This window comes from Diabrotica virgifera, chromosome 9 (assembly GCF_917563875.1).
Source record: "Diabrotica virgifera virgifera chromosome 9, PGI_DIABVI_V3a".
Lineage (NCBI taxonomy): Eukaryota > Metazoa > Arthropoda > Insecta > Coleoptera > Chrysomelidae > Diabrotica > Diabrotica virgifera.
This window is the reverse complement of record NC_065451.1, coordinates 28,741,568-28,754,619: the sequence shown is the minus strand read 5'-3', so window position 1 is coordinate 28,754,619 and position 13,052 is coordinate 28,741,568. Positions and strand designations below refer to the sequence as shown.

Genomic DNA, 13,052 nt, shown 5'->3' with positions numbered 1-13,052 from the left:
TAGGTGTCTCTTGCGAAAACGTCCACAATGATGCACGAAACCTATTAAAGTATACTGGAAATAATTTGAACCAAAAGTTACCTGCTACTACGGATGTGAACATTGAAGAAAAACATTTTGAATGTGGAATATGCTCCAAACAGTTAACAACAAATTATTCTTTAACAATACATATGAGAGTGCATACTGGTGAAAAGCCGTTTAAATGTGAAATTTGCACCAAACAGTTTTCAGCAAGCACAGGTTTAACTAGGCATATGAGAGTGCATACTGGTGAAAAGCCGTTTAAATGTGAAATTTGCACCAAACAGTTTTCAGCAAGCACAGGTTTAACTAGGCATATGAGAGTGCATACTGGTGAAAAGCCGTTTAAATGTGAAATTTGCACCAAACAGTTTTCAGCAAGCACAGGTTTAACTAGGCATATGAGAGTGCATACTGGTGAAAAACCTTTCTCATGCAAAATATGCACCAAACAGTTTTCAAGAAAACACGTTTTAAAATGGCATATGAGAGTGCATACTGGTGAAAAACCATTTGAATGTGAAATTTGCAGCAAACAGTTTTCAGTGAAGGCCAATTTAAAATTACATATGAAATTGCATACTGGTGAAAAACCATTTGAATGTGAAATTTGCAGCAAACAGTTTTCAAGAAACACACATTTAACTAGACATATGAGAGTGCATACTGGTGAAAAACCGTTTAAATGTGAAATTTGCACCAAACAGTTTTCAGCAAACACAGATTTTACTAGACATATGAGGGTGCATACTGGTGAAAAACGCTTTACATGTAAAATTTGCACCAAACAGTTTTCAGCAAACACAGATTTTACGAGACATATGAGGGTGCATACTGGTGAAAAACCGTTTAAATGTGAAATATGCACCAAACAGTTTTCAAGAAAACAAGTTTTAAAATGGCATCTGAGAGTGCATACTGGTGAAAAACCATTTAAGTGTGAAATTTGCACCAAACAGTTATCAACGAAACAAGCTTTAAAATGGCATTTGGCGGTGCATACTGGTGAAAAACCATTTGAATGTGAAATTTGCAGCAAACAGTTTTCAGTGAAGGCTCGTTTAAAATTACATATGAGATTGCATACTGGTAAAAAACCATTTAAATGTGAAATTTGCACCAAACACTTTTCAATGAAACAAGATTTAAAAAGGCATATGGTAGTGCATACTGGTAAAAAACCTTTATCATGCAAAATATGCTTCGAACAGTTTTCTCACAGTTCTAGCTTAAGAGTACATATGAAAACACACACTTTTGATTAGGATAAGATGGGTACAGTGCTACTCTAGAAAAAAAAACTTGGCAAAATTGAGATGATTATATCGTATTAAATTTTTGTTATTTTATCATAAAATATCGAAATCTGATTCCAACCTGTACATACATTTTGATCCTAAATAAATATTTTCTCATGAAATAATTTTAGTCCTCAATACTTCCTAAAAAAACACCGATAGGTTCTAGTGTGATAATAGTTATTTATGAAACAGTTCGTGAAGTATGCTTTTTGCGCACGCACGTGTAGCAAGTGAAGCGAGTGCTATGCTATACATCGCGTAAGTGCGCAAAAAGTACTTCACGCACAATTTCATACAATATTCGGGCAACGGCCATGCAACAGCATGAATTTTGTGAACAGTGTTGCCATATCTGTTTATAATTTAGACATGCATTTAGACCTTGTTTAAAATGTTTTTTTTTATAATTTAGATGTTTAAAATTTATAAAAAATATATGTATTTTGAATAAATATATTTTGAATATTTTAGAACAATATTTAGTTTAGTTAAATTTAAGTTCAGTTTAATTTAGTGTATTCTTAGTTTTATTTCATAGGTTAGTTTATTCATTTAAGTTAGTTTCTTTTTATTACTATTTAGTATTTTAGATATTTTATTAGTTAGAGTTTACAGTTTAAGTTAGTTTCTTTTCATTACTATTTAGTATTTTAGATATTTTATTAGTCACAGTTTAGAAATCTTCACATTGTTTAGTGTTTCTATTAACTATTGCCACTATTGATTTTTATATAATTTTAATGCTTTTAATATATTTTCTGATTTATATCTAACATTTGTTTTTGATTTTTAAATTAAATATTATATTATGTTCTTATTCAATTTTGAATTTTAGAAGTTACAGTAAGAAATATTTTATAACATGGCAACACTGTCAGTGTTTTTAGATTACCTAGGGATGTTCGATACTCACCAAAGTATCGATACATCGTATCGATACGTATTGTTAGGTTCTGTATCGATACCCTATGATATCGTACTCAAAAGTATCGATACTCCAAGTATCGGTACAAAATATCGATGTCTTTATTTTGACATATACGCATGCGCAGTATGGAGTCCGTCCTTTATTGTAATAAAATTAAACTACAGAGCACGCTGACTCTGACCACGTCACCACGTGGAGGCAACCTGGCCTGGCCCACCAACCTCTATTCAAGGAAAATAGAGGACAAAGACCTTTTATTAAAAGATTCCTCATTTTACGGTAATAAAATTTCTACAGAAATGATAATCCCTTGCCTGGCTATACACTTTGTCCTTTGTTGTTATTTCTATTTATATTGTTGACAAACGGTAGGATTTAGGATATTTGCTATACTCTTTGTCCTTTGTTGTTATTTCTATTTATATTGTTGACAAACGTTAGGATTTAGGATATTTGCATTTTTTGTTGACATTACGTAGTTCTCTATTTCCCTGAAATGCTAAAAGTTAAAAGGCTTTCTTTCTTCCTTTTATTCAAAAATTTTAACTTCAAACCGTCATTAAATTCCCAAATAGTTCGAGCATAATAATTCTCCAAACCAGTGTTGCAAAAGGTATTGCATAACATAAGGGGTTAAATGTTCGATACGATATTATGATTCGGTGTATCGATACCAACTAATGTATCGATACAAAATATCGAGTATCGATACCTCAAAGTATCGATACGTATCGAACATCCCTAGATTACCTCAAATGTCAACTACAAACTACAAATTGGTTATGTTTGGTTGCCCTAAACTTGATGTTGTCCTGATATTCTATCTACAATAAACAAATAAAAAACTACAAGGAATAAGTAATTTATTATCAATTCATTTGCAAGATATACTAACAAAATTAAACGATATTCTGTAAAAAACGATTATTTTAATTGTTTATATTTATGTAATAATGTTTTTAACCGCCAAACTTTTGGTGAATAAAAACTTTATTCTGTTAAACTGTTTCCCTCTGTAAGAAAAGGAACTTTATTATTTTATGTACAATATTAACGATTTACAAATACATTACCTGTAAGAAAAGAAACGACATTTACAGCTTATATTCTAGATTCTAGTTTATGCTAAACAGGTATTATATTATAACAAATATTATTTCAATAATGGAAAATAATTAATTGTCACTGTCAAAACACCTCACAAGTCATAAGTCAACATAAAAATAAGAAGAAGAACTTAATGTTTTGACAGTGGCGTAACAAAATGAGAATATAAATAGATATTAAAAAAAATTAACAATAGTTTTTCTTTACATTTATATTTTAATTGGTGCAGTTATTTATATTTCCTAAAGATATGTTGAGAACGCAATCTTTTTTTTTTTTAATTTATTATGTGTTACATTGTAGCTACTTGAAGCCCGAGGTTCGACTTCAGTACTTGGTCTACGCGGGTTAAAATAGTTATTTTCCTAACTGGTGCGAAAAGTGATACTTTCCCACACGCGACTGTCTAGCCGGTGAGAACAACTAGACATTTTTAAAAATGTCTATAGGACCCTTGTCGACTCAGCCTGAATAGAATGAATACTTTGGGTAAAACAGGGGTATTAATAGGCAGTTCAAACGTAGCACTGGCCCTGTTACCTTGTATACCGTATGCCCTAGATATAGCAGACTTTCTTTTTCCTAGCCTTCTATCGTTCACGTTGGGGCATAGGCTTCTCCCAACCCGTTTTATCGGTCTCTATCCTGAGCTCTAGCTTAAGAGTAGGTACATATGAAAACACACTTATGATTAGGATAAGATGAGCACAGTGCTACTCTAGAAAAAAAAACTTGTCAAAATTGAGATGAATGTATCTTATTAAATTTTTGTTATTTTATCATAAAATATCGAAATCTGATTCCAACCTGTACATACATTTTGATCCTAAATAAATATTTTCTCATGAAATAATGAAATAATTTTAGTCCTCAATACTTCCTAAAAAAACACCGATAGGTTCTAGTGTGATAATAGTTATTTATGAAACAGTTCGTGAAGTACCTATGCTTTTGCGCACGCACGTGTAGGAAGTGAAGCGAGTGCTATACATCGCGTAAGTGTGCAAAAAGAATAAGTAATTTATTAACAATTAATTTGCAAGATATACTAACAAAATTAAACGATATTCTGTAAAAAACGATTATTTTAATTGTTTATGTTTATGTAATAATGTTTTAACCGTCAAACTTTTGGTGAATAAAAAACTCAATTGTGTTTCTCTCTGTAAGAAAAGGAACTTTATTATTTTATGTACAGTATTAACGATTTACAAATACCTGTAAGAAAAGAAACAACATTTAAAGCTTATATTCTAGATTCTAGTTTATGCTAAACAGGTATAGTCTGTTCGCTAAACGCCTTCTATCGTTCACGTTGGGACATAGGCCTCTCCCAACCAGTTTTATCGGTCTCTATCCTGAGCAACATATTTACAATTTGTTCCGGCTACTCTTTTAATGTCATCAACCCACCTCATCTGTAGTCTTCCTCTCGGTCGTTTACTTTGGTAAGGTCTTCAATGTTGCATTCCAACGTTGGTCTTTTTGTCTAGCAGTGTGGCATGCGAAGCTCCATTTAAGTTTGGCAACTTTTGTTGTTATGTCGTCGACTTTTGTTTTTGATCTTACCCAGTCGTTCCTCTTTTTACTGGCAGTCGTATACCTAACATTGCGCATTCCATGGCTCTTTCTGTTTTGGCTAGTTTATTCATATTTGCCTTTGTTAGGGTCCAGGTTTGGCATCCATATGTCATGATAGGAAGGATGCACCGGTTGAACACTTTACTCCCCTACTCTATTTTCCTTATTTGATGTTCTTTCAGGCGCCACGTTTCAGATCCTTAAAGCAGTGTGCTTTTTATCATTGTGTCATATATTCTCAATTTTCTTTGTTTTCCTATTTCAGTACTCCATAATATTCCATTAAGAGATTTAATTAATTTTCTAGCTTTATTTATTCTACTGTTTATCTCTGCATCATCCGTTCCTTCTTTGTTAAAATTTATTCCCAGTTATCTACAGTCTTCACATCGTTTTATTGTTTTCCAGTTGCAGGTCAGTAGTTTCCTCTCCTTTGCAGAGGTACACCGTCTTTTCCATGTTCATCATCACACCCCATTTACAAATTCCTCATTCAATTTTCGTGTCATGTACTCGAGATCCTCTTTGTCATTTGCACATATTACTTGATCATCGACAAATTGGAGGGTTTACAAAGAAGTGTCATCGTCCACCTGTATGCCCATTCCTTTGTATTTCGATTTCCACTGGTGGAGAGCTTTACCAATATAGATTTTGAAAAGCGTCAGTCATATGCAGCACCCATGGGCGCCCATAACCAATGGCAATGGCTTTTTAGGTGCTTTAAATTATATATGGTTATCCAAAGTGTACATATAAAGTGCTACATCTTCACGTCTGTCCCTCCTGAAAATTTTTATATGGGCGCCCGTGGCAGCACCCCTGTCGTAGGCCTTTATTGACTCTGAAAGGTTCCGATATTATGTTGCCTAATTTTATCTGGGCTTCCAGGTTGTATATATTCTGAATAGCCTTTCGAGTTTTTTCATCCTGCTCATACAATTTTTGATAATTTTTTTTTAATTGTGGGAACTTGTTGATGACTAATATGAAAATCATATATATGTCTTCGTAATATAACTTGATCACATGCATCTAACTGTATTTTTTGAGAACTTTTTTGTCGTTTATTAGGTGTGGATAGTCCAAGGCTTTCTCCATTTTCAACCTCAAGACCCTCTTTAGCGATTTTTTTGAGTCTGGAAAAACCGACACCTAGAAATATTTAATATTACAAATTCATCCGAAACCCCCTTTTTCGGAGCGTCATTAATTTTAACATCACAGGATTTTAAGAATGTCACAGATCATTGAATGACATTTTAGTTAAATCTGACAGTTGTCAGAATATTTATATTTGTATTTATATAAACATCAATATTTATACAAATATTTATTAAAATATTTTAATGTAAAAATAGATAAAAAACAAATTTCACTATATAATGTCCTAATATACAAATGACATAAAATTTTATATTTACGTCGCTGAAAAATACTAACCTAGAAATTACAATTGTCTTTTTACCCGTTTGATTACTCGCTGATATTGTGAAGGGACTGTCACGATCGATTACTTTTGTGTCATCATTATTATCTATTTAGTTAGAGTATTTAACCGCCAACCAATTATACATCGATGAGTATAAGTAGTTTTAATATGCAAATATCCGTCAAGGAATACATAATTTTCTAAGTTCTATGTATAATAATCACGGAGTTACGTTTTTTTCTATCACTTCCAACTTCAATGCGTTAGAGAGAATTCGATAATCTATGACTCACTGAAAAAAGAGTTTGGGATGAACTATACCTACATGTATAAACTTTTTCCTCATATTCGATTATTTCATATCTTTATGAAGTTATTTTTAATAAAACAATTTTCACCCCCGAGAAGGGGTGGCATCTCCTCCAGAATAAAAGTGCAAGGTAGCACTTTTTGTTTCTTAAGGTATCTTCTACCTACTTACCAATTTTCATAAAAATCATTGGAGGTTCAACTAAATAGGAGGGGAAAACCTCCACTGTCTTATTAATAAAAATTGAAGTTAGAATGTGCTACTATCGGGTTCACGAGTATATTTCAGTGCACTCCTTATGGCAAAGCGAGGTTGCTGATACCCCTTATCTTTGTACGCGCATCTTCGCCGGCTGTGCCATGGTAAGGCAGACGACGAACTTACAACAGCGCAGCGTTTTTTGCCATTTGATTTACGTTATGCATAAGAGCCAACGCTGAAATCTATAACATAATCCGAGTATAGTTTTAATGTGCCTTACAAGATGAATATCGTTTCGCTGATTTCTATCCTCATTTAATTCGGCTATTAATCTTAAAGCATTGATAAAATAATCTCTTTCCATTCGCAATAATAATATAATAATTTTATTATATAAAAGCAAGCAAATGCAAATAATGCATTTAGCAAGTTTTTAGAGTTATGTGTTATGAATACAAAATGTCAGGTTAGTCTCGGTGTAACGCCTCGCCGCACGTGCGCGGACGCTACGTTGCTACACCGGCTGTCGGATGACAACAAAGGCGTAGTCCGCTATGCCTAGTTGAGATGGGGTGGGGGGGCTGGTTGAGACTTCTCTTTCAACCTTAATATAGATGTTAACTGGGCGCCAGGCAGATTTGCCCCACGGCCCACGCCTAAAGTAGACTGCAACTCCAAACCTACCAAATTGTTGCAGTACAAATCATGTGTTGTATGGAACAAATGAAATTAGACGATATTTCACGTATAAATTATCTATTAATAATAAACAAATTTTGTAAGTAAATATGCAATAATTAACCAAAAAAATATAAACTGAACAAATATAATAATATTGAACAACCACAACGATAACCTACCTATTAACTAGTTGCGACAAAGCAAATAGGGCTCTAGCCCTCAAAATTAATCGAAAATTATAAACGTCGCGTGAGCTCAGGCGCAACCGCTGTAAAACAAAAACCAGTGTAACAAAACGCACTAGGTACTACTCACAAATAAACTAAAATTAATAAAAATAGCAAGTTTTTTGTAAAAGGTATATATTAAAATACCCTAAATAAGGGTCACAATACAAAACGTTTTCGGATTAAGGAATCCATCATCAGTGTTTAAAACCCAAAATTTGCATGCCTGAGCCACCAAAATGTATTGGGTAAAAACCCTTTAAATGTAAATCATAAAGTTATTTTACATATTTATATAAAAATCATCTGATGTTATAGATAAACTTTAATGTTACCCAGGGCAACACAGGACTCTCCCCACGTGGTTGGAACTTTTTTTGGAGAAAACCTCACATATTGGATTTCAATGGCCAACTGACCTGTGGCCAACAATGGCCAACTGTCAGTTGACCATAAAACATAAATTTATTTAATCAACAACTAAAAATATTCCCGATTCATGTCAAATAATTATTTAAAATTGTCACTGATTGTCAGTGTCTGACTGACAATATTCTATTCAACTAAGGGCCGGTTGTTCGAACGCTAATCAACAATGATCATTATTAAATATTTAATTACTGTCACCAAAACTGTCAATGTCAACTTTGTTTGGGTTGCTGAAAACATAATTAATTACAATTATGAGATATATTATTAATTATGTTAATAATTATTGTTATATTAACTGATTATAGTCTCAGAATTGTAATTAATTATGTTTTAACAATTGACATTGACAGTAATTAATTATTTGATAATGATCATTGTTGATTAGCGTTCGAAGAACCGGCCCTACTACATGCGTTGTATGACAAAGATAGATTTGGAAAATATTACCACGGGCATTGTGGTCATTTTTTTCGAATCCTGAAAAAACCAATAAATATTTTTGAAAAATCTAAACGCAGAATGAATGACTAAATTATTACCGAGGGCCGAAAGTCCCTTAGAATAAATAAAAAGTTTATTCTGAATGAAATATTTGAAATTAAAAATAACACTAAATTTTCTTAGTTTTTCACCCCTGTAACTTATTAAAATAAACATTATAGAAGTTCTCAGGGACTTTTGGCCCTCGCTAATAATGTAATCTTTCATTATGCGTTTAAATTTTTTAAAAATACTTATTAGTTTTCTCAGGATTCGAAAAAAATTAATCCCCATTTGAATAGCATTGCAGCTGAAAAAACGTACCGATCCTCTTAATAAAAATTATATATAGATTATTGAATTTTTAAACGTAACATCGGTCTAAACCTGCTATTACCTGGGATTAAATGTTAGTCCAAGATTAGAGAGAGCTTATCTTAGTCCATATTTAGTCGCTGTTTATTAATAAGAAAAATAAATGTTATTGACTTAGTCCTAGGCCTATTGTTAGTCCGGTGTTAGTCCGTGTTTATTAGTAAGAGTGTTAGTGACTTCACTATTCATAGAAAGACATCGCTCCCGGAGCGAACCATGGCCGGTGAGAGAAACCCTGTCTGCGTAAAGATTAGGTGGGTGTACGACCAACGACAGCGTTTGTCACGGGTCATGGTTCGTTCCGGGAGCTGTAATACATTTCTTATCGTTACATAATACTGATTTAACAGATAATTATTATTTTAGGTGCCTCTTGCGAAGACATCCAAACTGATGAATGCAATGCAATATTAAAATATCCCGGAAATAACTTGAACCAAAATTTAACTGCTACTACCGATGAGAACACCAGAGAAAAATATTTTGAATGTCAAATATGCTTCAAAAAATTAACAAGATTTTCTTTAAAAAGACATATGAGAGTGCATACTGATGAAAACCCCTTTAAATGTGAATTCTGCACCGAACAGTTTTCAACGAAACAAGCTTTAAAGTGGCATATGAGAGTGCATACCGGTGAAAAACCATTTGAATGTGAAATCTGCTCCAAGAAGTTTTCAACGGAACAAGTTTTAAAGTGGCATACGAGAGTACATGATGGTGAAAACCCATACGAATGTGAAATTTGCAACAAACGGTTTTCAAGAAACAAACATTTAACTGAACATATGAGAGTGCATGTTGATGAAAACCCCTTTAAATGTGAAATTTGTATCAAACAGTTTTCAACGAAAAAAGACTTCAAATCGCATATGACAGTGCATACTAGTGAAAAATCATTTCAATGTGAAATTTGCATCAAACAGTTTTCAACGAAACAAGACTTAAAATCGCATATGACAGTGCATACTAGTGAAAAATCATTTGAATGTGAAATTTGCACCAAACAGTTTTCAACAAAGGGTAGTTTAAAAGTACATATGAGAGTGCATACTGGTGAAAAACCTTTTAAATGTGAAATTTGCATAAAACAGTTTTCAACAAAACAAGACTTAAAATCGCATATGACAGTGCATACTAGTGAAAAATCATTTGAATGTGAAATTTGCACCAAACAGTTTTCAACGAAGGGTACTTTAAAACTACATATGAGAGTGCATACTGGTGAAAAACCTTTTAAATGTGAAATTTGCATAAAACAGTTTTCAACAAATACACATTTAACCATACACATGAGATTGCATACTGGTGAGAAGCCATTTGGATGTGAAATTTGCACCAAACAGTTTTCAAGGAAAGAAGTTTTAAAATCGCACATGAGAGTGCATACTGGTGAAAAACCCTTTACATGTAAAATTTGCACCAAACAGTTTTCACTAAAGAATTACTTAAAAAAACATATGAAGTTGCATACCGGTGAAAAACCGTTTGAATGTGAAATTTGCACCAAACAGTTCTTACACAGTTCTACTTTAAAACATCATATAAAAATGCACACTGGTGAAAGACCTTTTGAGTGTGAAATATGCAACAAACAGTTTCCAAACTGTTCTAGGTTAAATTATCATATGAAAACGCATACTGGTGAAAAACTTTTTACATGCGAGATTTGCGGCAAAGGGTTTCTAAAAAATTTCGATTTGCAAAAACATATAAGAGTGCATACTGGTGAAAAACCTTTTGCATGTGAAATATGTAACAAACAATTTTCAGAAAATTGGAATTTAAAATCACATATGTTAATACACGGCGGTAAAAAGAACTTCACTTGTGACATTTGCGCTAAACAGTATTTACGAGCTGCTTGTTTAAAAATACATATGAGGGTGCATAGTGGTGTAAAACCTTTCAAATGTAAAATATGCGATAAAGAGTTTTTACACGCACAAAGTTTAAAATATCATATAACAACGCATACTGGTGAAACACTTTCTAAGAAGTAAGTGAAATTTGCAGTAAACGCTTTCTAAGAAGTTTCTATTTACAACAACATGTAAGAGTGCACACTGGAGAAAAACTTGTCACTGATGAAAGGCTGTATGAATGAGAAATTTGCCCTAAACAATTTTCAAGAAACTGTAATTTAAAAAAGCATAGGACAGTGCATACTGGTGAAAAACCTTTCACATGCAAAATATGCACCAAACAGTTTTCACACAATTCTAGCTTAATGGTACATATGAAAACACACTAATGAGTAGGTTGATATGGACACAGTGCTACTGTAACGTGTCAAAAATCCGGTGATTATATCCTGTTAAATTTTCGTTCTTGAAGTGAATACTTCTTATCATTCGGTGTGGAATTTTGGCGGGCGTAAAATCGTACTGGGCGTCATTCAAAAATTGTGACGCGGGAGGTTAACTTGCTGTTACTCATCGCGGTATAGATACGTTGCTTGAACATGTAATGTACTTAAACGAATTATATAGATACGTTATATTAAAATAATATGTTTAAAATTAAATAAAATAATTATATTTAGTTAAACAGATTGTTATATTTAAATAATAATTAATATGTTTGTATTTATATCAGCGTTTATTATTTACGTTTGAGTTTGAGACATCCGTCAGCAGAGTATGGGCCGGTTGAGACAGACGGTCAAAGTCCAACTCAGACGTCACTGGCGCCAATGTGGATTTCCCACATTCCTTGATGTACAGCTGGTTCCTAAAAAAACTGATACGACTCTTGTAAGATTTGATCATTTTGAGCAGTGTATGATTGGTCTGACATTATATTATATTTATTATGACAGACAAATAATAAAATAAACAAACAAACAAACAGCCATTTTTTGAGGTTGAAGTTATCTGACAAATTTTAAGATTTAGCAGTGACAGTGACAGTATGTAAATAATAAGTATTTATCCTTCAAAATAAAATAAATTAAATATAATTAAACTCATCAAAAGCTCTTTACAAGAACATAGTCAGCGATTTTGATATGGCTTAGAGCCAGACTACATCAAGATCGCCCATAATAAATCGTGCTGGTAATTGCCTTGCAGCGAGACCAAAAACAAAAAGAAGAAAAAAGTACACTGCTCAGTTTTTTACAAAATACGCTTTAAGAGTCGTATCAGTTTTTTTTGGAGCCAGCTGTACCTACATGACGCAGCTTGGAATTTTCGTATGAAATATTGTAATGTATGAAAAATATTAGTAATTGTATATACCGGGTTGATAAAAAAATTACTCGTGAAAGTTCATTTGAAAGAACAATAATGGGTAGCCTCGTGTCGAGTAGTGGAAGGTGGGCTTGTGTATTTGACGCCTCATCTGTCAAAATCGAACCGATAACAGCCTTAGAATATAAAAAAACAGGAAGGAGTCTTTCATATATCAACAACACCTTAAATTTCTAGCGGAACCGGCCATCTTGAACGTCTGTGGATGACTCATAAGTTTTTGTCAACGAGGTAGAAGGTGTTTGTGTATTGGATCAGCTGTGTGCATAGGCGTACCATCTGGTAAAGCTCCTGTATATGCAATCAATTAACTGAAGTTATTAGTATAATAAAATGTTATTTAACTGACGTTTCAACAAAATATTATATTAATACGTATTTTCTCTTGATCTGTAGCTGTTTGTTTAACATCAAAGATGTAATAAAATCGTTAAGAATTTCTTTTCTTCCCTCTTTCAAAGGTACGTCACTGGAGATAGAAAGCAAATCTGACAGCTGATCGCCAGTTGTAACCTCCTTCCTGGCTCGTAGTCATTTCGCATTGTACTCCTTCCTGATTTATTTTATATTCTAAGATAACAGCGATGTAGCAGAGCGCAGAAAAGGATAGCACGTTGAATGCCACTTAAATGTCACATTAATTAAAAATTAATTAAATATTGACCGTATATCTAGCCGACATTAGAGAGTTATCAAGTAACCCTAGGAGAATACGGTAA

General features: G+C 33.0%; 1 protein-coding gene across 6 annotated transcripts in view; it reads left to right on the top strand.

Moving 5' to 3' along the window:
• LOC114336973 (zinc finger protein OZF-like) overlaps window positions 1–13,052 on the top strand; it is a 181,829-nt gene that overhangs the window by 63,944 nt on the left and 104,833 nt on the right. For 2 of the 6 annotated variants that reach the window (XM_050662226.1, XM_028287352.2), the window contains one exon: window positions 9,446–11,671. The exons of 2 other annotated variants lie outside the window; for them this stretch is intronic. In XM_050662226.1, coding sequence (XP_050518183.1) covers window positions 9,446–11,082 — 1,637 coding nt within the window. In that variant the 3' untranslated portion in view covers window positions 11,083–11,671. Of the gene's footprint in view, window positions 1–3; window positions 3,556–9,445; window positions 11,672–13,052 lie in introns of those variants that run through there. 2 more of the 6 variants (XM_050662229.1, XM_050662230.1) reach the window with 1 other exon arrangement.